This window comes from Brassica napus, unplaced genomic scaffold (genome assembly GCF_020379485.1).
Source record: "Brassica napus cultivar Da-Ae unplaced genomic scaffold, Da-Ae ScsIHWf_1204;HRSCAF=1723, whole genome shotgun sequence".
NCBI classification, from domain to species: Eukaryota; Viridiplantae; Streptophyta; class Magnoliopsida; order Brassicales; family Brassicaceae; genus Brassica; species Brassica napus.
Window position 1 is genome coordinate 13146 of NW_026014627.1, and position 27474 is coordinate 40619.

Here is a 27474-nt window from a genome sequence, read left to right on the forward strand (position 1 = left end):
TGAAGAAGAGAGTAGAAGGGATAGTTCCAAAGAAAGAGTTTTGGCGTGCTTCGAAATTTTCCAAGCTGGAGAGTGAACTGATATTTGGAGGAAGAATCCCTGTGAACTGATTGTAAGAGAGTGATAGATATGTCAGCTTTGTAAGATTGAGTAGTGCGATGGGAAAGTTACCGCTAAGCTTATTGGAATCAACATCTAAGCTGGTCAACTGGTTCAAACGTCCAAAAGAAGGTGTGGGAGTTTCACCACCAGAAGTGTTACCAGAGAGGTGGATATTGGCTAAACGAGAAAGGTTTCCAAGTGAAGAAGGAATCAAGCCACTGAAATTGTAGTCGTGGAGTCTCAAAACATTCAGATGCTTGAGGTTACTGATAGAATTAATCTTTAGCCTGAAAAGGCTGCTACTCGAATTAATCTCTCCCTCAAGGGAATTCACACCAAGGTCTAGCCCGATCACTACCCCCGACGTGTTATCCGAAAAGATTGTTTGAACCCGTTCTTTAACTCTAGAAGAGCATCCCTCTGGTCTTAAAGGCACAGATGGATCCTCAGATGCGCCTACAAAATCTGCAATAAAGAGGAGAAAAAAGAGAGAGTGATACTCACTGAGTTCCAAGAGCCTTCCATCTTTCTCTACAGTGTAAACTAAGGTCAGTGACTGAGTTTTGTAGAGATTAAGAACCCCATCCCAATACTGTTTTTAATAGGAAAATGTATAAGTTATGCTTCTACCAATTTATGCAAGGAAGGAAACAGATTGCTATCCAAATGCTATGGTTGTGCAGTGCTCATACTAATATCAATTAGGCAATGCATAAAGAGAATTATCGTGTTATAATTGCATGGGAAGATATCAGTACGTTGATTTGGCCTTAGAGATTTATTCATGTGACCAAATAGTAATAACATTGATTCTTTAGTCATTACATTTGGTCGTTGATCAAAAAAAAAAAATCATTACATTTGGTCATTTCACAAACTGTGCTCTCTTCTCCATCAAACCCATTTCACATAGAAATATCTTCTGTTTACATTTGGTCAACGTGGACATTTCTACAGCAGTTTTCAGTGCAAAACTTCTCATCAAGAAGAACAAAGAACCAAGACGTGGTGCTTCCAAACCGAATTATTATTATTTTATTTTATTTTTTTGGTTAGACCAGTTAAATAGCGACTAACACTAACCTTGTGTTTGTGTTTTGTCCCAAACAAAAAAAACTAAGCTTGTGTAATGAATGTGATGTATAGTATGTTGTGTTATAAACGTTCCGGAAATTAACAGAATGTTTTCAATCTATGTAACATTATGATTTAGTCACCGAGTGAATTAACGAGCAGAGACCCATATTAGCAAAAACATATCGAAATCATTGGGAAAATATTACTTATATTAAACAAGAGAAACTTTCGTTGGGATATTTCGTCGAACACCTTAAGTACTAACTTAACAAAGCAACTACACCTAATCAAACCAAGTAGATTGCTCATTGAAGAACCAATCAAGCTCTTTCGCCACGGATTCTCCTCGCGAGCTGGATATCCTTCGGCATGATCGTAACCCTCTTAGCGTGAATCGCGCAGAGATTCGTGTCTTCAAACAACCCAACGAGGTAAGCCTCTGCAGCCTCTTGTAAAGCAGCCACAGCGCTGCTCTGGAACCTCAGATCCGTCTTGAAATCCTGAGCGATCTCGCGGACCAGACGCTGGAAGGGGAGCTTGCGGATGAGAAGCTCGGTGCTCTTCTGGTACTTCCGGATCTCCCTCAACGCCACCGTTCCGGGACGGAACCTGTGCGGCTTCTTCACTCCTCCGGTGGCCGGAGCTGATTTCCTCGCCGCTTTGGTCGCGAGCTGCTTCCTCGGGGCTTTGCCTCCGGTTGATTTCCTGGCGGTTTGCTTGGTACGAGCCATAACGAAATCAGATGGTTAATGTGAATGTGAGATTTGATTGTGAGGAATGAAGAAGAAGATGAGTTGCTTTTATTATGAGTTTTGTTTAACTTTAGTCCGTTGGATTCGGAAGTGCTATCTACGGCTGATATTTTTAAGATGTCGATCTGCGTGTTCTCTTGTTAACCAATTAAAACAGGCCACGTCATGTTAAGCATCTTAACCCATCCGCGTGATGTTACTATGGACCAATTAAAATCATCGTGGCAAGACCCCACGGGACCTTTACCGCTTACTTCCAAAGAGTTTAAAAGTTTTTCGCGCCACTCTGAAATTTGGGCCATGAAATTATTTCAAAAAGATGAGTATATACAACATAATAATGGTCTCATGTGCGATGAGTTCATAAGAAATACGACATACTCTCTCCATTTCATAATGTTACATATTTTAGAAAAATAATTTGTTTCAAAATGATTTTTTTTATTTATTTACAATGCGTATTTTATCAATTAGTAATGATTAATTGCAAGTTTCAAAAAAACTCAATTGTGTTTGGATTAGAACTATGTGAAAAAGATAATTACAAAAATTATGCATATATAAATAAAATTTAATATATTTTATTAATATGTGTGACAAGTTTAAAATGTGTATTATTCTGAAACATATGAAGTATTTATTTATACGAGCCTCTAGACCAACTATTTATTTAAAACAATTTGTAAGAGCAAAATTAACGTAATAATGTGCCTTCTGAGAGCATCTGGACTAATATTGTGTTGGATCCTAACCCACCCTCCGGCCACCCTCCAACAGGTCTTAGCTCTAAAGTTGATATGGATGTTGTTTGCAGCCAGAGGGTCTTTGTGGGTTTCGTGGATAAGATTAAATAGGATTGGATCCGCCAATTTCTCAGAGCTGCAACCTCGTCGAGGAGACAGTTGGATATGGAAGAAGTTATGCAAGCTAAGATCAAATGCCAGACTTTATTGTATGAGAGGTGCGCCGGGGATCACAACTGGCTTTTGGCATGATAATTGGACGGATCTTGGTCCCTTGATTCATCTCACTGGTGAGCGGGCCCGGCAGTCTCGGGTATGCATAAAGACGTGAAAGTGGCAGATGCAATAGTAAACGGTGAGTGGTGGTTGAGTGCTTCTCGTAGCAGGAATTTCGTCATCACCTTGCTAAAACAGTGCCTCCCATCGCCTGATCCTATTGTGCAGTCATCTACTGATGACACTTACTTTTGGAAAGTGGGAAATGATTCCCCTTCAAACCGCTTCTCTACAGCAAATACATGGATTGCTCTTCACCATGCTAGACCTTCAATCTTTTGGCACTCGCATATATGGTTTAAAGGTAGAGTCCCAAAACATGCATTTATCTCATGGCTAGTTGCTTGGAACAGACTAGCAACGAAGGATAGATTGAGAAGATGGGGACTCAATATTTCATCGAGCTGTTTGCTTTGCTAAAGAGCTGATGAATGCAGGCAACACTTGTTTTTTTACTGTGTCTTTAGTGCTGAGGTAAGGAATTACTTTTGTTCCCAACTCAACTTGGTGCCTCCGGTATTGTTTGATGATTGTTTGCGATGGTTAAAGGCTCCCATTTTGGATGCTAATAGCCTTCTCATTATCAAACTGATCTTTCAAGCGGCCATTTATTCGATACGGAAGGAACCCGACTTCATATAAGTATTTGTAGACCTGCTCAAGCTATTATTCAGGATGTGAAGAAGACTCGATCCAATTAATTGGTCAGATGCTGTTAACATAAAGTAAAGCTATGAATCAATGAATATGATATCATTTCAGGCAAAACCCATAGTGTGTTTAGATTTGTAGAACACGAAACAAGTCAATTTATCTGTATGTGAACTGTGTAATTGATAACACATTGAATCATATCCAAGTAGAAGAAGATTTGTGCCTCTCACGATAAAGAAGACGAAGACATTTCGATGAATCAAACCATAAAAATTTAACCACTGATATTTGATTTGTACTTATAGCAAGATCTTATAAAGCCATGTTTATGAAATCAAAATTTGGAAATCAGATCATTATATGTGCATAACAGCAAAACAGAAACTTGATTTCTTCTGATTTATTCATAGATTGCAAGTTGATAACATCTGAAAAGGATTTAAATCTTTGAAATCTGTATGAAATTGTCAGTTTCATGCTTGGTGAAACCAAATGAAAACCTACAAACCTAAATAAACGAAGAAATGGTAAAGAGACAAAAACGTATTGATATTACTAATAACTTTTTCCTATCCTAAATGAAAGTTAACGTAGAGTTTGTTTTATTTGGTACTAGGTTTCTGTCCGCACTTGCGGGTTTAATAATTTTACAAAAATCTATAGATAGATATTTTATGAATTAAAAACATTAGAATAACTTATTTTTATGATGTTGAAATATTTACTAATTAATTAAATATTAAAAAAATTATATACGATAAATTTTAATTATTTTAATAAAATATATTCTATTACGTAAAATAAATTTAAAACATTTATATATACATAAAACTATATTCATGGATTTATGTTAATTTTTAAAATAATATGATGTAAAATATTTTTGGATAACATAATATAGAATCTTTTAGATAATGATGATTATCAGACTAATGAAATTCAATTCTAATTAATGGGTAAGTAATTATATATTAACAAATATATTCTAATTGTTTATTAAGGGTAATAAGAATTTTAATGCTTTAACTTTTAACATGAGGAAGAAAAACTACTTTGAAAATAATATTATAATATATTTTTTTATTTATTTATAACTTTTCAGAAATTACCACAACGAGTGATTTTGATTGTCCTAAAACTTTTATCTAAAAAGATTGATAATTCATTTTATCTTATGTGATATATATATATATATATAATAGGGTCGGGTTAATATTACTAAACCAAATATAATATAAACGTATATATAATACATTAACTCTGATATTATTAAAGTAAATATAATATAAATTTAACTATGATATTATCGCAATAAGTTTTTTATTATCCTCAGGATAGTAATAAATTATAAGCTAAATTACTAAAATGATCAATTAAAATTAATTAATAACTAGATCTCGACCCGCGCAACCGCGTGGATTTTTGTTTTCATTTATTTGTATATAAATATTTTGTTTTCAATTATAAATCGGTATATATTATAATATATATGTGTCTATCAATTTTTAAAACCTAATAAGTTTACTGTATATTTTTTTCATTGAATAGATTGTTTCAAACTTTCACATGTATATGTATCTTCTTCTATATATATATTTTCAGAATATTATTTTCATTATTAAACTCGTAACTATATATATAAAGATTAGTAAAATATTGTTTTATTGTCATATTCAAAGATATTGTAACATTTCACAAATTTAGAAAGTTTTTTTAAAATTAAACTTTTCGCTTCATTGATTTATATTATCGAGTAAATAATTAAACATTAATTTTTGTTTAATTTTTAAAATAAACTATATAGTTTAATTTTTTTTCATTTGTTTAAGATAGTAAAGATTAATCATTGTTAGATAATATGATTTTTGTTATTTAAAAAAATATTTATAATTTTAAATGTTAACATCGACAAATATTTAAATATTTAGCATATAGGGGTATAGTATTACAACATTAAATTATATATATTTAATTTATACTATCTATAAATCTAATGGATCATCTATTATTTAAATTCAATTATTGATAGCCCAATAAAAATTTCTCGTAAACCCAAAATTTAAATGATAAGATTATATATTAAATGTAATATGAGATTTTAGAAATATGTCCATTAGGTACATTTTTAAAAAAAATCATACATGAATCAAGGTTGTGACTTATGTTTTAATATATAAGATTGAACATAAAATATGACTAAACCTAAAATTATAGAGAACATGACAAATCATCACATTCACTTTCTCAAAGTATATATTAAGCCATAAGATATATATATACATAGGCCATTATGTTTTTAGGCCGGCCCAATTTAAATTAAATTTTTAGTAAACTATTATATAGTGTTTTACACACAAAAAGGCCATTGTAATTTCACTTTTGTGTAATTGTTTTAATTTTTTGATAAAAGAAATATTATTTTAAAAATTGACTCCCTTGCTTAAATGTTGTATATATGTATATATATATATATATATTTGTTTTACTTCAATTCAATTGTTTGAATAATATATCAAATGCTAAAACCATCCATAAAGTGGAATACACATATATCAAGTAAAAAAATAAACTTTTTAAACTAATTATCCTCTAATATTATACCTAACATCTATTTAATTATAACAATACAAAACTAGAATATAAGTTACTAATTAGTATATTATTAATATGAAATTTATAAACTAATATATACAAAGTAAATTTAAAAGTTTGCTAAAAATATTATTTTATACTTTAAATTTTCTCTCTTTCTACTTTAAATTTCCTTTATTTCTACTTTAAATTTCTTTCATTTTAATTTTAAAAGAATTATATTTTTTTGGTAAGTGTTACAAGTGTTAAAACTATTTAAATTATAAATCAATGTGTGACTCATATAAAAGTGCAAACTAGCTTATCATAACCAGTTTAAAATGTGTATACGCAAGTACTCTAAAATGACAAATATACCTAATGTCTAGAAGATTGATTTGCAGATGAACTACTTATTTGGTCCTTTTGTTCTGGTACCATTAATTTCATTGGTCGATGAACCATTTACCTGGTTTCCTTGAGAGTTTTTGTTTGATTACAACAAAAAATACTATTGATTTTTAAACAATAAATATATAATGATTTATCAAACAATAAAACAAATAGATAAATGAAATTATAAAATAAACAAATTGAAGAAACCTTGTAGTTTGTGATTCTGTTAAAGCTCGTGACTAAATACTAGTTGCTTATGTATGTCCACGCATTCAACATTTTCACGATCTTTAGTCAGTAAACAAGAACAAAGAAATATATATTGACATGCAAGTACAAATTTGATCGGGGATGGAATGCACAAATAAAAGATTAATTAGAAAAATAAATTTTCGTCATTGGTAGAAAAACAACTGACTACAACGAAATGGTTTACAAATCTTTTACATCGGTATAACAACAACTTTATGAGAAAACATGTTAGGTATAGTCCACTACAAATACGTTTTCACCAACCATTTCACTTTTACTCAGACATTCGTCGTTGAATAATTATAAAGATGATCCTTGTAAAATACTCGTTATTTTACAACTGAGTTAAGACGAATCACGAAATTTCACTCTAGTGATCTAGTCGTAGAGTCGTCGTAAAATTACATGTGTTTTAGGTAATAATATCCTTGTAAATTTATTTGTACTTTACGATGAATTTGTTTTTCCACGTAATTTACTCGTTACTTACGACAACCAATATTTCTCGTAAATGCTTCTAGTTATGCGGGTGTTTTCTTATAGTGTTTATATATTATATCATATACATTATCGGTCTGGAACAAGGCAAATGAACTGGTCGCTTAGGACATCAATTCTAGTTGTATGTAAAATATTATGGAAAAAATTATATAAGAATACAAACTTTATTTGAGTGTAAAACATTATGAAGATAGAAAAAATGTCAGCTGTGACATATATCACATGTTACATACGTTTTGTTTGAACTTCACAAAGCCATTTTTACCTTCTTTGCCAATATTAACATGTCTCAAATATAGACTCCTTCTTTATCGGTGTTCCATCAACCAATCTCTCAAGAATCTTCCTTCTCCCTCTCTCCTTTGCTCTCCCTCTTGCCAAACTTAAAAAGTTTCTATCTATTCCCAACTGAATCAAAACAAACTGATTCGGTTGTCAATTTGAATAATCACACAGAAAAACCATTAACAAAATCACCATTTTGGCAAAACTCTTATTACAGTTGCTCAAGAATTTGCAATTGCATGTTGAACAAAATCTTTGTTATATATTGTTTAGGTGTTGATTCTAATAGAGATGTTATCTTTTCGAATCCCATCTATCCGAACCCAACCTACGGCGTTTGCAGCTAAAATAACAGACACCACAAAGACCGTGGCACAACTCAAATCAGCTGCAACCCCCACGCCTCATAGCACAGTCACGTGCGGTTATCAAGCTCACGTGGCGGGTTTCTTTCGAAACATAACTGTTTTATGGTCCAAGAATCTCATGAACCATTCCCTTACCGTCATGGTCTCGAGTTTAGACAATGACATGAACTATTGCTGCAAGATTGATCTCGTGAAGCCATGGCAGTTCTGGAGCAAGAGAGGATCAAAGTCATTCGACGTAGAAGGAAACTTTGTGGAAGTCTTCTGGGATCTAAGGGCGGCGAAGTTGTCAGGAAACGGTAGCCCCGAGCCGATGTCAGATTATTACGTGGCAATAGTTTCTGATGAAGAGGTTGTTTTGTTATTGGGAGATTTAAAGCACAAGGCTTACAAGCGGACTAAGTCAAGACCCGCGTTGGTCGAAGGGTATATATATTTCAAGAAAGAGAGCATATTTGGGAAGAAAACTTTTTCAACTCGAGCAAGATTCGACGAGCAGAGAAAAGAACATGAAGTGGTGGTGGAGAGCTCACACGGTGGAGATGATCCAGAGATGTGGATAAGCGTGGACGGGATCGTGATCATGCACGTGAAGAATCTGCAGTGGAAGTTTAGGGGGAACCAGATGGTGTTGGTGGACAAAACTCATGTGATGGTGTACTACGATGTGCATGATTGGTTGTTTGGAAGTTCAGAGTCGACGGCAAGTTCAGGGTTGTTTGTGTTTAAGCCTGTGGCGGTTGGAGGGATGGTAGATGAGTATTTTAGCGATGCGGAGGAAGGAGACAGCGGAGGAGGGAGTAGTCCTTTGAGTCGATACAACTCGGCATCAAGTGGTTATGGGACATTAAATGACTTTTGTTTGTTTCTGTATGCTTGGAAAGTTGTGTGAGAAATATTTATACCATAGCAAATTTGATAGTGCTTTTTTAATTTACTTATCTTATGTTAAGTTATTTGATAACCTATATAGATTTGGGGTCGAGACCAGACTAGTTTTCAAGATTTGTCATTTAAGAGGTCTTGAATAGCTAAGAGGAATTACAACAATGTTGAAAGATAGTGAACCTTGATTTCTAACTACCAAAACAATTTTCTAACCAATGGGAAGAAAAACCAATGCATGGGCCTCATGTTCTTGGTTAGGTTAGAGTAGAAAGAAAGATTATGATTTTTCAGCTTAGAGATTATAGAGCTGCTGATCTGCATTAATTAACATGATGTAAGTTGAACCATCAATACTTGGTTTCCAAAATTTTAAGAGTTATTATATATGTAGCATGACTTTCAAATTGTCCATTTTTTTAAATTAAAATATTTATAACCTTTTGAATTTTAGTTCTGCCCATGAGTTGGAACACAAATCTTTCAATCTTTGCCAATCAAAACAAATATAATCATTTGTGCGACCGTTGGAAATTTAACATGTCTGATTTTTTTTCCCAAAAAACTTACCGTAACAATTAGCCAATCAGGGGCCAGACCTATACATAGCAACTAAGTCATGGCATAGAAGTATTGGACTGAATGAGTTTATTAGAGTGTATAAAACAGTATTTATACTGTGTACAAGAGGTATATACTAGGGATTACATAATGACTCAAACACCCTTATATACATATGTCCTACAAGAAGTTAGGACCATCAAATGTAGGAAAGACTTGTAAAGATATACACTTCATCTCTAGTGAAATGCCACTGTATTGGTTGAATCAATAGCATGGTGCGCATTATATAACACATGCATTGTTTATCGTTAAAAGGGGAAAGAGCAGACAATTATTTTAAAGTAGATACCGACACTGCGTGTCAGTGGTTACAGATTACATCAAAATATCTTTCTGTGTAGACGTATCTAACATAAATATCTCCACTTTTAGGCAAAAGATATTTGTTCATGTGAGTGTGAAAAAAAAAAAACACACACACAACAGATATTTTGGTTGTGCAAGGTCAAAGCAAAGACCACAGTGTTGTAATGAAAGCGTAAAAGTATCTAAAAGGAGCATAAAAGAGGTTGGCGTGTACACTCCACATCGCGAGTATGACTCTTTTTCCCTACACGAAAGCGCGTGAGATAACACACCTAAAATATCTGTGGGGTCCTCGAAAAATGAGACTTTTTGCACTTTTTCCCCATAAATTTTTAATAGTTCTATCTTATGTCACATGCCTACATGTCCCATTGAGGACAACCCAACCCATTGTCTATCTATCCATCTCTCTTTACCCTCTTTCACACGCAGAACACAAAATCACTTCTCTTCTCAAGCCTTCTCAAGCTTCTTTGTGTTGAAAACGTTGTTGTTTCTGCTTCAAAAGATACTCAGACGATCTCTGTTACGTGAGTCCTTGTTATCTTACAACCCTAGCGTTTTTATTTGAGTGTGAGTTCTTTTTTGGCTGATCTAGAAATGGATCTATGTTGGTGTTCTCTATGGTTCTTTCTGGTTGATAATTTGAAGCTTGAGCTAATCTTTCTGTGATTTTTTTGGTTTCTCTGTTTTGTTTTGATTACAAGCAGTCTCTGTTCTGTTTTGCTATGTTTTGTTCTGTTTTGCTATGTTTTGCTCTGTTTTGCTCTGTTTTACTCTGTTTTGCTCTGTTTTGTTTCGTTTGCTTTTTGTTTATAGAAAGTTACAACCTTTATTAAACAAATATTCAAAAGACTGAATCTTTCTTATATTTCTGGACTAGCTTTTGTATACCAAGTTTGAATCTTTACTTTTATATAATTATAATGTATCTAAGTCAAGAGGACTAACATAAACGGTTTAATTATTTTTCAGTGAAAGGATTCTGCTTTCTAGAGCGTGAAGGTGGAGCCTAAGATTAGTTTAGTTTTGAAAAAATGGGTTACATGTGTGACTTCTGTAATGAGCAAAGATCAATGGTGTATTGCCGCTCCGATGCAGCGTGTTTGTGTCTCTCCTGTGACCGTAACGTTCACTCGGCTAACGCTTTATCAAAACGTCATTCTCGGACTTTGATATGTGAGCGGTGCAATGCTCAGCCAGCTTCTGTTCGGTGTAGCGATGAGAGGGTTTCTCTCTGTCAGAACTGTGACTGGTCAGGCCACAACAATGATGCTACTTCACAACATAAAAGACAAAGCATCAACTGCTATTCTGGTTGCCCTTCTAGTGAGGAACTTGCCTCCATATGGTCTTTCTGTTTGGATTTGAATTTCTCTTCTGCTGGACAATCTGCTTGTGAGCAAGAGATGGGTTTGATGACTATTGATGAAGGCACAGGAGAGGATAAACCAGGCGTACAAAATGTTAATTTAGATCAGCCTGGAACCAGTTCTGCATTGGCTAAGGTAATGCCCATGAGTTTCTTCATAGTATTTGAATCTTGAAAGCTGTTATGAACGAACCTCGACTAAACTTGGAGAAAGAAAAAAAAAACTTAAAGAGCAAAAACGAATTGAGGCAAATATCAGTTTATGGTTTGTATATTTGATTATGTGAATGAACAAATTATAATAGCCTTAAAACCCGATTTTTCTAATTCTTTAGAAATTCATTCTCATCCTAGAAAAAAAGTAATTTTTCTAATTCTAAAAGGCATATCGTACTGCGGGCCTTCGATTTTTCTGAGTGCTGAGTTTTTACTGGTGCACAAAGACACTTCAAGAATTAGCAAAAGCAAACTGTTATCTAAATGTTTCTTGTTGTTCTTTTTGGTTGTAGGATATTGGAGTATCAGAAGATGATTTTTGTGGCAATCTCATGATGGATGAAGTGGATTTGGCTTTTGAGAAGTATGACGAGCTCTTTGGCACAGCTTACAACTCTTCAAAAGATCTTTTTGAACATGGTGGAATAGGAAGTCTTTTCGAGAAACATGAGGGCTCAAAGGCAATGCAGCAGCCAGCAGGAAGCAATGCTGCATCTGAGGATTCTTTCATGACTTGCAGAACCGAGCCAATCATTTGCTTCTCATCACAGCCAGCTCATTCGAATATATCTTTCTCTGTCGTCATGGGAGATAGTAATGCTGGAGATTTTCAGGATTGTGGGGCGTCATCTATGCAGAAGCTTTCAAGAGAGATAACATCACAGGAGGAGACTAATGCTTCCTCACATGCAACAACACGTAACAATGCTGTTTTGCGTTATAAGGAAAAGAAGAAGGCTCGCAAGTAAGTTTTAAAACCACTTTGTAATGGGAGTGAAGGATAATCATTCCTTACGGTTTACATGTTTTGTATGAATAGGTTTGACAAGAGAGTGAGGTATGTCTCTAGGAAAGAAAGGGCTGATGTGAGGAGGCGTGTGAAGGGACGGTTTGTCAAGTCAGGTGAAGCTTATGATTACGACCCGATGAGCCCAGCAAGAAGCTACTGAGGATGCCACAAAATGGAGATATCAGACAAAGAGATGAAAGTAGTGGGCAGAGTCAGGATCACCAGTTTTAGGCCACAGAATCTTCATTCTTGCTTAGAGGGCTTATGCTTCTGTCATTGCTTCTTAAGCATATGATCTTTAAAATTTTATTCTATTGTAGCCAAAGCAAGACTAGGAATGTATACTTGTTGTTACTTATATGTAAATCTGCATATGCTTTTCTAATCTGTGTGCACTATTTATCAGTCATGTAGGAGAGTAGAGTACCAGAGAGGCCATGTTCTATATTTACATCTGTGTTTTTGTTTTTCCAGAGCCAACCACAAAAATCAAAACTGTTTTTTCTTTTAATCTTGCTGTTACATTAGTGTCTGATTTCAATGTTTTCCCCAACAATATGAAAGATAGAGTTCACTGAACTATTCAGCATTGAAGCAACCATACGTCCTTTAGTGGCAACACCTATAATAATCTTCTCATGCGAAACCAAATGGTTTGCCTTTCTAGCCTGACCCTTAGCCTTCTTGGCAGCTTCCTCTTCAGCTAGCTTTTGACCAAGTAACTAAAGTTTCGTGTTAGTTCAGTAAGTATTTTAAATATATCGCTATTTGATAAGAACTATGTACAATAAGGGGTTGATCGAATAAATATACAATAGTTTAATTTAGTTTAAAAAAAAAAAGTGAGATCACATAGCCGTCGTGTTGCTCGTCATCGTAGTTAATATCGCTGATTCACCTACAACAACACAGTCTCTCTCTCTGTTAGTGTTATCTTGTAGAATTGATTGTGGTCATCCTCAACAGCACAAGTCACTTTCTTTCAGCTTGTCCTTCCCGCGCTTCGCTCTCTGTTTTGACGTATCAGGTAAGCGATCATTTAGATAGGGTCTTATTAGGGAATCCAATCTATATTAGGATTTTTTTTATCTAGAGTATTAGGGAATATATTTGTTAGATATATATTCCTAAGTCCATTGTGATAAAGGACAAAATTAGTTTAGCGCATGTGTATGAAAAGGTTACAATATCATATCAAGTTTTTACAGGTCTCTTGTTTGACTTTCACTCACGTTAAAAAAGCTTCAACCTATCTTTGTAGTTTTCTGATGGCTCATTCAGCAGATTCCGTCAATCCAAGAGGTATAATAACTTAATCGCTCTTCTCTTCCTGGGAAGAATGTTTTGATAAACAAATATTTGATGCAGATGTTTGCATCGTGGGTGTTGCACGCACTCCAATGGGTGGCTTTCTCGGATCTCTCTCGTCCTTACCTGCTACAAAGCTTGGATCCGTAGCTATTGCAGGTTTGATTCCTTAAAAACAGAATCCTTTTTTTACTGTGTAGGCTTTTGTAACTGATATGGCATTTGCTTTTAACTTCTCTAGCTGCTCTGAAGAGAGCGAATGTTGACCCGTCTCTGGTCCAAGAAGTTGTATTTGGGAATGTTCTTAGTGCTAATTTAGGTCAAGCTCCTGCTCGTCAGGCTGCTTTAGGTGCAGGAATCTCTAACTCTGTTATTTGTACTACAGTCAACAAGGTTTGTGCTTCAGGCATGAAAGGTGAGAACTCTAGGCTCTGTTTTTAACGGTTTTAAGATGAGGTGAGAGACAATAGTTTATGTGTGGTTTCAGCGGTGATGATTGCTGCTCAGAGTATACAGTTGGGTATCAGTGATGTAGTCGTGGCAGGTGGCATGGAGAGCATGTCTAATACACCAAAATATCTGGCAGAAGCAAGGTGAAAATAATGTGGTTATGCAATCTTTTGGTCTTTTTCATTACGTAGATTCTTATTTTTTTGATAATAATGCAGGAAAGGATCTCGATTTGGTCATGATTCACTCGTAGATGGAATGCTAAAGGATGGACTATGGGATGTCTATAACGACTGTGGGATGGGAAGTTGTGCTGAGTTATGTGCTGAGAAATTTGAGATAACCAGGGAGCAGCAAGTATGTTGTTCCTTAATTTTCTTGGACAAACAATCTTAACCATGTTACAAATCATGTTGCATATTTGTCTCCCTTTAACTTTAATTTTGCTTTGATAGATACTCCTCTATCTTTATTGTTCTTGATATTTTTAACAAATATTGTTCTTGATAATTAACTTTGATACTTTATTCGTATCGATGAAACTTTGAAATTTTTAAAAATGGTTATTGCACTGTTTATGGAAACTCAAAACATTAACTACTTGATTTGTGTACCCTATTGATATGTAGGATGACTATGCTGTACAGAGTTTTGAACGTGGTATTGCTGCCCAGGAAGCTGGTGCCTTCACATGGGAAATCGTCCCGGTTAGTTTATTTTTCAAGTTTTTTGTTGATGGCATTTCATGGTGGACACAATATGGGGAACTTTTTCATACAGGTTGAAGTTTCTGGAGGAAGGGGTAGGCCATCAACCATTGTTGACAAGGACGAAGGTCTTGGGAAGGTGATTTATGTCCCCTTCTGGTTATAGATTATGCATTGGTGCCTTGATATATGTTCTTTAGTGAACCTGATTTTGTTATTCTTGTTACTCACGTGTTGCATATTTTTATATGTCGGTAAACAATTATTTAGAATTTTATCCCATGTGTGCCAGTCATATTTGTATCTTTTATTGTATGAGGGCATTACAAGTCACAAAAAGAAAATGATGATTAGAAAAATCCAAGAATTGAGAACTAAATAAGTATGGTTTGCTAAATGTATAATGTCTTAATATCTCAGTTTGATGCTGCAAAATTGAGGAAACTCCGTCCGAGTTTCAAGGAGAATGGAGGCACTGTTACAGCTGGAAATGCGTCTAGCATAAGGTCTTTTTCGAGAACCCATGTAACCTTTACATGGATCTTTGTTAGTCTTGCAACTTCTCTTTTTCTTAAGTAGATTTTTGTATCCCTTTGACAGTGATGGTGCAGCTGCCCTTGTCCTAGTTAGTGGAGAGAAGGCGCTTCAGTTAGGACTTCAAGTAATCGCAAAAGTTAAAGGTTATGGTGATGCGGCTCAGGTACATTACTCATAATAGTGCCTTTCCTTCTTAAGTACAACATTTTTAAATGTCTTATTCCATTCACTAAGTGAGACTTAAACAGGAACCAGAGTTTTTCACTACTGCTCCTGCTCTGGCAATACCAAAAGCTATTGCACATGCTGGTTTGGAATCTTCTCAAGTCGATTACTATGAGATCAATGAAGCATTTGCAGTAAGAAAATCCGTTTTCTTCCCCTAAGGAATAGACAAATATTTGTGATTCCTAACTTTTGGCTGAACTGACTTTATTCACAGGTTGTAGCACTCGCAAATCAGAAGCTACTTGGGATTACACCGGTCAGTATCTTGCATCATAGAATATCTTAAGTCATCATCTTGTCAAGCTACTTACTCAAGTGGTTTCATAACATGGGTTTTGTTCCTTTTTGGCTTTATAACAGGAGAAGGTGAATGTAAATGGAGGAGCTGTCTCTTTAGGACATCCTCTAGGCTGTAGTGGAGCTCGTATTCTAATCACATTGCTTGGGATACTAAAGAATAGAAACGGCAAGTATGGTGTGGGAGGAGTGTGTAACGGTGGAGGAGGTGCTTCTGCTATTGTTCTTGAACTTGTTTGATTCATTATAATGAATCCAGGTAACTCACATTCTTAGTAGTGTTCATCGATCAAAAATATAGAATGTAGAGAAAAAAGATTAAAACTGATGATCTCCTCCCATGTGTGTTTTTATTGTTCAGGTTGGTGAACTAAACAGACGTATGTATCTTTCTTCCAACTTCCAAGAGTCAGTAATCCCACTTCAAGGTTGATATTAGTTGGTCTCTCAATAAACGAGTGATCTTTGATGTTTCTAAGTCTGTTTAATTATTTGAACTCGATCGGTGTCTGGTTCGTACTTCTAGTTTTGAAGTATGTCTCGTTCAAGATTTTACCAATGAGCTCCACTCTTTAAATTTCAAGAACGTGATCCATCTCCCTTTCGTCATGAACTTTTGAATATCCCCTGTTTGTCTTTCTTACAATCAAGGAAAATGCAGTAATTTTTCTTTTCTTCTTTTCATCTGTACATGTGGTGCCCTCAACCTTTTGAATAAGTCCGTTACTTACTCTTGCATACTGAAAGATATTTCATGTATAAGATAGTAACACATAGTATGGTATTAACGTGACCAATCAAAGCTAAAGGAGAACACATAAGGGTGATGACTGGTTGTGGCTGTAGATGCTCTGTACAGCCAAAATTTAGTCTAGAGCTATATATATGACAACCAATCGAGTTTTTTTTCCTTAAAAAACTCACATCAAAAAATTCTCTGCAAAATCAAAATATGGCTATAGAGAGCTTTATTTTCAGAGCAAAAAAATTAGGTCTTTAGAAAGCTACAACAATGAAAGTTACAGCAGATAAATCTACAGATTAAATTTTACAGCAAAAAATATAAAGTTACAACCCTTACCAAGTCGAAACCATAATATAATATGTATTTCTTCCGTTTTATAAAAATACATGTTTAAAAAAATCAAAAACTATGTTTTTATTTATTTTCAATGTATTTTTATCAATTAATAATAATTAATTATAAACTTCAAAAATATTAATTGTATATTTTAAATTCTTATTGGTTTAGAATTGTAGGAAATAGATAATCACAAAATTATGTATTTGTTGTAATTAAAATTTAATAGGTTTTATTAGTATGTGTAAAATTTCTAAAACATCTCTATTATTAAAAGAGAAGTACCAATATAAATTGTCCCTTAATTTTCAAAGTTATTTACATTTGAATGCCACTGAAGTAATAAATTTACCTACTTTTTAGTATTCTTGTCTTTTATAGTTTAATTAATGCATTTTCCTAAAATAAAGTATAACAAATTATGTTTATTTATTTAAAAAATGTTTCCTATAATCTGGGTAAACAATAAATCATACTTAATCAATGTCAAAAATGTAACAAGATTTTATTATTATGGGGTGGTTATTTTTATTTTGGTATATTAACTACATCTAAAAAACATAAAAGTGTTATAAAAATACATAATATAAACCACAAAATTTTAAATAATATATTGAATTATTTAATCGTATAAATCAAATATAAAAATAGATAACCATTTTATTTAATATTAAAATTTTGATCCATAAAAAATACATTTGCACGAACACACGAATTATATTTTAAAAATAGGATTGTACAGTTGACGGTTCAAAAAATAAAATAAAATTATTCATTATAAATTCTAAAATGATTGTGTTTAGAAATATATTAAATAATTATTTAATATATATATATATAAATATAAATTTTAAAAACATATATTACCATTTATATAAGATAATTTTTTTTTTTGTAAACCAAAAATGAATATCCGCGCGGATGCGCGGGTCAAGCTCTAGTACAATATTTAAAAAAGAAAGAGTATTATAGTGTCGACTTATCCTTATTATGATTTAGTTATCCGTAAGATGTTTACATTAACATGAAATATGGAATATGTAAGTTAAAAGTTGTTATTATTTAGGTAGAAACATAACATTGTACTTAGGATAATAATAACACCATTGAAACAAAGACTCGAAAGGATTATGGCATTCATTGTTATTTATCATCATTGTCGGGAACAATAATCTCTTAGAGCCAGAGGGAAGTCTTCTGGAGTGAAGTCAAACCTCTCAGTAATACAATCTGCACTGAGACCTAAGAAGGCATGACAACAAGAATGACTAACAGTCCCGATTTCTCCGTTTACTAACGATTGGATAATTTCTGGGATACAGTTGGGAATAACAAACATGGATGACATACACTCTGCTGGGTCCTGTCCAGGTATAGGCTGCGAAGGCAACGTTTGAGCTGTACCGAGCACGGCCATGAATGCAACTGGCAGAAGGAATAAAAACTTGTTGATCATCCGCATTTTTGATAAGAGAATTGTAATAAGTTATTGATGTTTTAAGCAATGTGAAATTTCACTACATTTCATTTTGTGAACGGTTTCTTTGTCAATTAACGTAGGCACTCTTGGGATGACCCTAAATAAAGGTTAACACAGTTTGTTTCGTATTATTGTGGTTCCTCCTGATAGTTTACTATTAATTCTCTTATTCTTCTTCGTACGATTCTTTTTTAAGTTCACAAAACTGTTACAAATTTGATTTTCTCTTCTAATTATTATCAATTTTCCTGACATTTTACTTATCTTACTTAAATTTATTTGTTATTCGAATAACTAGGTTCGTGTCCGCGCTACGCGCGGATTATATGGTTATATAACTTTTTTAAAAAAATTAGCACAAATATATGACACTCTTTAGTAACTTTATCCTAAAGATCTATAAATTTGAGCTTGAGAAATAGTTAGAGATCTTTTTTTTACCCACAACAGAAGAATTCTACCTAATAAAGTAGTTGTTGATGATTTTTTTTTGTCCTAATTGTTAGAGAATCTGCAACTCTACTTCATTTTCTATTCCAAACATCATTTTGGAGTAAACTCCAATCATACTTCATAAATGGAATAATTTTAGTCATTATTCCTTTTTGGAATTGAATATTTTTTATTTATATAATAATAATACTTTAAAGTAGTGATAATTAAATCTTGAATATTAACATGAACATCTTAATTCTAAAATTGCCAAATTATTAATTGAAATTTGGAAGAACAATACAAAAAAGAACCTACATATAGGAACAACATGGTTGAAACCAAGTCGCAAAAAAACACACACAACAAAAGTTCAGATCTCCGGTTATGTAATAATATGTACATAACGATCCATGTCAGCTATCATTATATTTTTGTCTATCTCCATTTAAAAACCGATCTTTATTTTAGAGTGTGAGAGAAGAAAAACTGTGAAAAGTAAACGAATTCTCTCAGCTCCAAAACAAAAAAAAACGCATGAGCGTTCGAGATGAAACCACACAGCCAACATGAAACAGTTCAGGCCTGTTCCGACGGAGGAGGGAAGTTTAGGTCTAGCTCCAACAGCTGAGCAGTCTTCTCTATCCCACCATCAACGACCGAAGACGAATCAGAATCGCTTTAGCCCCCACATGCCATCTTCGCCGCAACATGCATCACCGGCGAACTACACGCCAACGACATCGGAAGCGGAACAGCACGACTTCCGTCTCCGATTCCCATAAGGTCTAAATAATATATAGGACACGCCATCGGGATCTGGTAACACGCGTCTCCCCTGCCGCCAAGATTAAGCTCAAGCTGCGGCGGAACAATATCAGCAGTCGCCGGAGGTGAAGTGCAATAGAGGGTGCTGGGTTTAATGGGCTTCGACCAATACCAAATCAAGAGAGGCTCAAGACTGGTATGGGTTTAATGGATCAAATGGGCCGCAAATGTGACAAACTTTTTTTTAATTTTAGCCCAATCCGGGATGACATGGCATATTGATTGGTGCTGAATATTTGTGCCTATGTGGCATGCTTTAGGAAGCTCAAATTTAGCCCCTTTTATATAGTAGTGATAACTTCCTTAACCATCTCGGTATCAGCATAAATGAGTGTATTGATAAAAATTTGAACATAAGCGGATAATAGATATGTCAAAAAAAAAGCGGAGAATAGACATGGACATTTTATCCGGACCCACAAATCCGAACTGGAACCGACAAAAAAAACCCGATTCGGGTTGGGTACGGGTAATGCTATTTTACCCTATTGGATTTTGTTGTATAGAATTCACAGGTTTTGGATTCGACCCGAACCCAACATGAGACCTGAAATATCCAAAATTTCTAGTATATATGGGCGTTTAAGTATATTTTTGGTATTATAGATATACTTTTTTAAGTTTTGGATTTGGATTTTCGAATATAATTTTGGGTTTCGGGTAAAATTTTAGATCTTTGAAAAAATAACTCGGATAATCATATAAAATTTTGGTATTTTTCTGGTCTACGGGTTAGATTTTGGATAAAATTTAGGTATTTTCCGGATTTCAGGTATTTTGAGGTTCTGGATTCTTTTCGGGTAATCGGGTCTTAAATATCCGAAACCAAAATTTTTAGGAACCAAAAAATTGTGGGTACGTATTAGCAGTTCCTAGACAACTGGAACCCAAATGGTCTGGATCCGACATGATCCGAACTGATCATGAATTGATAAGTTTTAATTACCCTATTAAATCCTAATATATAAGATCTGAAGAACCTAGACCCGACTAGACCCTATCCGAACCCGACTAGAGGACCCGAAAGTCCATGCCTAAGAGAAGATGTCATTTAAAATAAAATCAATAGAGTTTTTATATTCTTACATTTGTTGTTGCCTTGTATCTAAGTTTGTTTTTCAAAAAACTCATAGAAGCTATGTCTTCAACTCAATCTTCATCTTGTTTTTGCAATTACTATCCAAATATTATTCTGTATGGTTTATTAGTGTGATAGAATTTAATACTCCCCATATTTCATAATATAGAATGCAATACTTAAACACAAAGATTAAAAAATTAATTTTCTCTAAAAAACCTTATTAAAAATACAATTAAAATTAATTCAACGTTTCATAAAAAAGAATGAAAAATATAACTGGTAAAACAGTTTTTCAATAAAGTTAACATAGAAATCTCAAAACATCTTAATACAATATATTTTGAAACACCAAAAGCATTCTAAAATATCATATATTATGAAATGGTGGTTTTGTACTATTTGTTCTACAACTGCAATTGATCTGCAATAATATTCATCTATACTATTAAAGCAGGATCCTATTGTCATAATTACCTTAGGGGCATGTTTCTTTCACTAACATTGCATGTTTCATTAAGGGTAATTAAGTAATATTAATAATAAATCTATATTGGGTCATTATTTTTGGATCCAGCCCAAATCAAATCTCTCTTGGACCATTTGGGCCTATTAAAAAATCAGATTCAATTCTCACTTTTTTTTCCTTTGGGCCATTGAGTCCAATTTCAAATAATTTTTTTTCAACTATTCTTAATTATTATTTTTTTCTTTTCTTAATATAATTTAAGCATTCATAAAAATAATTGAATTTTTTTATTGAAAAGTATAAATCTTTATTAAAAGTATATAATTTTTAATTAAAATATTAACCCCATAATAAAATTAATTTATCAGAGTTATACCAACTTAATTCATTAAAAAAATAAAGTTTAATTTTTTTAACATAAATAGTCATTTAAAATGAAATACGATAAATAAAGATAAATTTTTAAGTCTTTTATAAAATAAAACACAAATATATGAAAATGTGACATTTACTAAATATTTGTCAATTGAAAAAAAAAACAAAAATAAATCCGCGCTTTGAAAGCGCGGGTCAGAATCTAGTTTTTGCTTAAACTAGCTGTTTGATCTACACTAGTTCTTGAACTTGCTTTTTTTAACTGATACATTAGTTCTTGAACTTGTTTAATGCATTAATATGAATCCAGGTAACTCAGATTCTGAGTAGTGTATGATGTCTTAATATCTCAGTTTGTATCCAGGTAACTCCCATCATAAAATTTAAAGTATGTTACTTACCCTTGCATACCGAAAGATATTTCGTGTACAAGATAGTAACAAATAGTATGGTATTAACGTGACCAATCAAAGTCGAAGGAGAACACTTATATATGCTTTGTGAGGAACCAAACTTATTCATATTATCACGAGTTTTTGGACCAAGACCATAATACTTTCAAGTCGGAAACCATAACATGTAATGTAATATATCCTTATTATTATCTAGTTATCCGCAAGATGTTTACATCAACATGAAATATGGCTAAAGCTGGTAAGATAGTGTTTATTTGGAAGTTAAAAGTTGTTAATAAGCAGAAACATAACATTGTTTGATAGCACATTTCGAAACAAAGACTCGAAAGGATAATGGCATTAATTGTTATTATCATCATTGTCCGGAACAATGATCCCTCAGAGTCGGAGGGAAGTCGGGAGCGAAGGCAAACCTCTCAGTAATACAATCTGCACTGAGACCCAAAAAGGCATGACAACAAGAGTGACCAATAGTCCCGAATTCTCCGTTTACAAACGAATGGACAATTTCTTGGAGACAGTTCGGAATAGCATACAGGGATGACATACAATCTGTTGGGTCGTGTCCAGGTATAGGCTGCGAAGGCAACGTTTGAGCTGTACCCAACACGGCCATGCATGCAACTGGAAGAAGGAAGAAAACTTGCTGATCATCCACATTTTTTATTAGAGAATCGTAATAAGTTATTTAAAAAAAAAACTTTGGTATGGATTTAATAGTAGTCAGTGATTGGATATTATATAGGACAAGAATCAAATGTGAAATTTTATTACATTGCATTTGTGTGAACGGTTTCTTTGTCAATTAACGTAGGCACTCTTGGAATGACCCCAAATAAAGGTTAATACAGTTTGTTTCGTATTATTGGTGGTTCCTCCTGATAGTTTACTATTCGGTCTCTTATTCTTCTACGTACGATTCGTTAGGCTATAACGGGGTTTTATGTTCTTGCGATTACTATCCAAATATTATTCTGTATGGTTTATTAGTGTGATAGAAATTAATACTCCCTAAGTTTCGTAATGTAGAATGTTATGCTTAAACACACGAACATTAGGAAATTACTTTTCTCTACAATACCTTACCTTTTTTTTTTGAAACACTCTCTACAATACCTTACTAAAAATATAAATTAAAAGTAATTCAACTAATCATAAAAAATTGAAAAATTTTAATTGGTAAAACAGTTTCTAGTAAAGTTAACAAATAAATCTTAAAACATCTCAATATCTTATATTTTCACCAAAAACCTTCTAAAATATCATATATTATGAAACGATGGTATTGTACTATTTGTTCTAGAATAACAGCAATTGATCTGCAATAATATTAATTTTGCTTAAACTGTTTGATCGATCTACGCTAGTTCTTGAACTTTTTTTTACTGATACACTAGTTCTTGAACTTGTTTGATGCATTATGAATCAAGGTAAAATTCTGAGTAGTGTTAGTCGATCAAAAACATAGAATGTGGAAAAAAAACTGACACTAATGATCTACTCCATGTGTGTTTTTATTGTTTAAGTAAATAGACGTATATGTATCTCTCTTCTAACTTCCAAGAGTCAGTAATAAAACTTCAAGGTTGATATTCGTTGGTCTCTCTCCAAACGAGTGATCTTTGATGTTATTAAGTCTACTTAGTTATTTGAACTCGGTTTATGGACTCAGTTCTAAATTATGAACCAATTTATCGTAGTCAATGATTTGTCCAGGATGCACTGTTGGAAAATTGATCAAAACGTCAGAACAATATACATTTCTGCAATGTATAAGTATGAAAGGCAAAAAAATAGCTGGACATAAAGGACACTAGTCTCTGTTGGCTTGAGCGGCATTTAAAAAAAGAAAGGGAGACAATGAAGCTTTTCTGTACACAATGGTTCTACATAAAACTCATCCTGAGACATCTTTTCCAAAACGAGATCTGATTCCTTTCCCCTGATCGTTTGTTTAATAAGAGATTAACCGACTAGAAGTCTAGAACCTACCAACAGAAAAAGAAAATCAAAAGGGAGCTATGCTAAGCAAATTAAAGGGCTATTTAAGAATTCAAGTTTATTGTATCTCAGTGCCATTTCTATGAAATGAATTCACATTTTGACCCAAAAAAAGGGAGCTACGTTCAGATGACCATTAGTATTTTGAAGTCTCTAGGAGGAGGAACATTTTCGAGAGCCTTCTTTAGGGTATAGAGAGGCCTTTTCACCTTCATCTGTAAATGTTGTACCCCCACCTTTTGAATCAGACCAACTCAATGCAAAAGACCAAGATAATATACTTATAAGTCTATTATTTACTCTTGCACACACGAAAGATATTTCGTGTACAAGATAGTAACACAAAGCGTGGTATTAACGTGACCAATCAAAGCCAAAGGAGAACACATATGCTTTGTGAGGCACCAAACTTGCTCTTATTATCACGAGGTTTTGAACCAAAGTACATAGATATGAAATTATCCTTATTATTATTTAGTTATCCGCAAGATGTTTACATCAGCATGAAATATTGAAGTTAAAACTTGTTATTAAAGCAGAAACATAACATTGTTTGATAGCACATTTTTATGACCTAGAACATGTAGGATAATAATAAACCCCCTTGAAACAAAGACTCGAAAGGAAAATGGCATTAATTGGTATTATCATCATTGGCTGGAACAATGATCCCTTAGAGTCGGAGGAAATTCGGGAAATAAGGCAAACCTCTCAGTAATACAATCTGCACTGAGACCCAAAAAGGCATGACAACAAGAGTGACCGATAGTCCCGAATTCTCCGTTCACAAACGGTTGGGCAATTTCTTGGAGACAGTTCGGAATAGCATACAGGGATGACATACAATCTATTGGGTCCTGTCCAGGTATAGGCTGCGAAGGCAACGTTTGAGCTGTACCCAACACGGCCATGCATGCAACTGGAAGAAGGAAGAAAAACTTGTTGATCATCCACATTTTTTATTAGAGAATTGTAATAAGTTATTGAGTGTTTTTTTTATATTCGGTATGTAATTAATAGTAGTCAGTGATTGGATATTATATAGGACAAGAACCAAATGTGAAATTTTATTACATTGCATTTGTGTGAACGGTTTCTTTGTTAATCAACGTAGGCACTCTTGGGATGACCTCAAATAAAGGTTTTTTTTTTTTTTTTGAACACAGACCTCAAATAAAGGTTATACTACATTTTTAAGTTCCCAAAACTGTAACAAATTATAATAATGTAAATTATACATCACTTAGCTTAGTTTGTAAATTATAATAATGTAATACTACCAATTTATAAGAGAGAAAGTTAAGAAAATAATATATACCTGAAAATCATTGGCCCTAGTGAGTTATATTGAACAGTTTGTGAAGTACACCTACACAAACGAAACTAGCCTTTACTTCGTGAGTTCGTGTATGTGTCACATTCTTGTGATTTTCATAGGTTGTATCAACTAATAACAAAGTAAGGAAAATATTCTTAGCAAAACAAAATAAGGAAATACTATAGATTCATAGTCTTCTTAAGACTTCTTTTATGAGATTGATCGTTTTTCCATAACAACTTTTACAACAATTTTTACTAACCCGTAAGTAGTGAAGTGAGGAGTCAATTTTAGGTTCATAGTCTCTGACTTAAGATCTAGCTTAAGCTGTTGGTCGTTTTTTATCATCCAACAAGTCAAGAACCGATTCAATTTTCTGGTTCGTAGTTTATGTCTTAAGACTTGGTTTGCCATTGGTCATTTTTACAATCCAACACGCCAAAAACCGACTCAATTTTTGGTTCATAGTGTCTAAAACTTGGTGTTGTTGGTCGGTTTTTACCTTTCAACAAACTAAAAATCGATTAGGTTACAGTCTTTGTCTTAAAGACTTATCTAAACCGTTGGTCATTTTTCTTGTCCTTAACAACCCACGCGTAGTCTTTGTTTAAATACTTTGCCAGGGCTTGCGCTAAGTAAGAACCATGTTTTGTTAGTCTGTCTTAAACTCTTTTCAGTCGTTGGTCGTTTTTTTCTAAAGAATTTAAGCCTTGTGGTAATGTAAATAATTTGTATTGGGTTCATTTATAGTCTCTGTCTCAAGACTTCTTTAACATGATAACTGGAAAACTAAACCATATTCTTTGTCTAACACCGTTCAAAGCTGTGGGTAGTTTGTTTCCTTCCAACAGCAAGGAATATGTTTTCCAAAGACCTTTTTAAGTTGTACGTCATTTTCCATCCAATAACTGAACCATACTCTATTATAGCTGTGAGTAGTAAAATAATGAATTCATTGTCAATTCCATAATTTTTGTCTAACGATTTCATAAGCCGTGGGTAGCAACAATGTGCATGGACTCTTCATAAGCTGTGGGTATTAAGTATTCACACTCTTATAATGTCATGGACCGTATTATTGTGTAGACTCTTCATAAGCGGGGGGTAGTAGTAAACTATTGAGCCTTTAGTCTTTTGGGTAAGATTTCCTTAAGCCCTTGGTATATTCTTGTAGAAGCCGGAAAACCGGATCAAAAGAAATGATATAATATAAACGACGTTAAGGAAAATATACAGACGATTCAAAACCGTAACGGAAATGAAACCATGGAGTCGAGACGAATCTCTTTCCTTAACTCTTAATATTCGCTCCGTTAGTGCGACGGATCTGTACGAATAGGAGTCCCAGGATAAAACCATGATAGGTTATCACGCAGCACTCGTGAAGAACCTCTAACGAACTAATATTTCTACGAAACACTCTCTAGACTTACGCTATAGGATTTGCTGGTTTTTGTTGTGAAAAACGTAAAGAGAAATGAAGGAGGAGACGAGTTTATAAAGAAGAGAAGACGAGCCACTTTCCGTAACTGATGCCGCACGTGCGCACGTTGGCGGAAATCTCGCGAGGATCTCAGAGGTGAGGCGTTACGAAACTTCCTCCGCAAGATCTTTTCTCGTTTATACTTATCGTCAAGAAGAGAGACAGCGTGTTGTTTTTAAACGAACTACGTGTTGTTTAAAATAAAATGCATGTCGTTTTTTCGGGAATTAAATGGCAAAGCATTGAGCTTAACTTGGTCCAAAAAGAATAGTTCTTATCGGGCCAAAGGCCCTCCACCCAAGCCCACGCCCACGCCGAGCCGAGCCGGCCGGACGGCAGCGGCGGCGCGCGCGTGGGGAGCTCTCTCTTCCTCTGAGCCGTTTACTCAAGGTTGAGTAAGTGCTCTTATATATACAACTCATTCCTCTTGTTTCTCCCCGATGTGGGACTCTTCATAATGTCATATTGACATTTCAATTGTTCTGGGCTTGCCTAATTACGTAGCCCATTACATTTCTTTTCACACAACTTTAATCAATGTTCTTTAAGCCAATGGGCTTGAGAATTTGATCCAACAATCCCCCACATGAATAGAAATGACTCTAAACATATGCAGACTAAATGCAGACTCGATAGACTCTAAAAAACTATACTTATTCTAATCTTGACTAGACTAGACAGACTTATCGAGAGTGTTTGCGAAAAATTCACTGTGTTTGAGTTGGTGGCATTTTTAAGCCTTGAACCACTCATAGTTAATATCTGTCGGGTTTACTTTACCAGAAGGTGAACATGATGTCTTGAACCAACCGATGT

At 33.9% G+C, this 27474-nt stretch overlaps 4 protein-coding genes across 6 annotated transcripts; 3 read left to right on the forward strand and 1 right to left on the reverse strand.

The window, feature by feature from the left end:
• Positions 1 to 1367: 1367 nt before the first annotated feature.
• LOC125596398 (histone H3.2) lies at positions 1368 to 1962 on the reverse strand. Its single transcript, XM_048771546.1, has one exon. It carries the CDS (start codon positions 1908 to 1910, stop codon positions 1500 to 1502), a length of 411 nt encoding a protein of 136 aa, XP_048627503.1. The 5' UTR covers positions 1911 to 1962; the 3' UTR covers positions 1368 to 1499.
• A 4875-nt stretch (positions 1963 to 6837) lies between these two features.
• LOC125596401 lies at positions 6838 to 9412 on the forward strand. Its single transcript, XM_048771550.1, has one exon. It carries the CDS (start codon positions 7901 to 7903, stop codon positions 8867 to 8869), a length of 969 nt encoding a protein of 322 aa, XP_048627507.1. The 5' UTR covers positions 6838 to 7900; the 3' UTR covers positions 8870 to 9412.
• A 727-nt stretch (positions 9413 to 10139) lies between these two features.
• On the forward strand, positions 10140 to 12637 carry LOC111212458 (zinc finger protein CONSTANS-LIKE 10). Of its 2 annotated transcripts, none has more exons than XM_022714006.2 (4): positions 10140 to 10322; positions 10768 to 11300; positions 11674 to 12125; positions 12201 to 12555. In XM_022714006.2, the coding sequence occupies exons 2-4, from the start codon at positions 10830 to 10832 to the stop codon at positions 12328 to 12330; spliced, it is 1053 nt and encodes a 350-aa protein (XP_022569727.1). In that variant the 5' UTR covers positions 10140 to 10322; positions 10768 to 10829; the 3' UTR covers positions 12331 to 12555. The 2 variants fall into 2 exon arrangements, with proteins under 2 accessions (XP_022569727.1, XP_022569726.1); XM_022714005.2 differs by having other exon boundaries at positions 10153 to 10365; positions 12201 to 12637.
• A 380-nt stretch (positions 12638 to 13017) lies between these two features.
• On the forward strand, positions 13018 to 16298 carry LOC125596399 (acetyl-CoA acetyltransferase, cytosolic 1-like). 2 transcript variants are annotated; one of them, XM_048771548.1, is made up of 14 exons: positions 13018 to 13197; positions 13432 to 13472; positions 13539 to 13637; positions 13720 to 13893; positions 13966 to 14071; positions 14147 to 14285; positions 14558 to 14635; positions 14709 to 14774; positions 15056 to 15141; positions 15236 to 15335; positions 15421 to 15531; positions 15615 to 15656; positions 15761 to 15956; positions 16059 to 16298. In XM_048771548.1, exons 2-13 carry the CDS (start codon positions 13439 to 13441, stop codon positions 15935 to 15937), a joined length of 1212 nt encoding a protein of 403 aa, XP_048627505.1. In that variant the 5' UTR covers positions 13018 to 13197; positions 13432 to 13438; the 3' UTR covers positions 15938 to 15956; positions 16059 to 16298. The 2 variants fall into 2 exon arrangements, with proteins under 2 accessions (XP_048627505.1, XP_048627504.1); XM_048771547.1 differs by lacking the exon at positions 13018 to 13197 and having other exon boundaries at positions 13252 to 13472.
• Positions 16299 to 27474: the final 11176 nt, after the last annotated feature.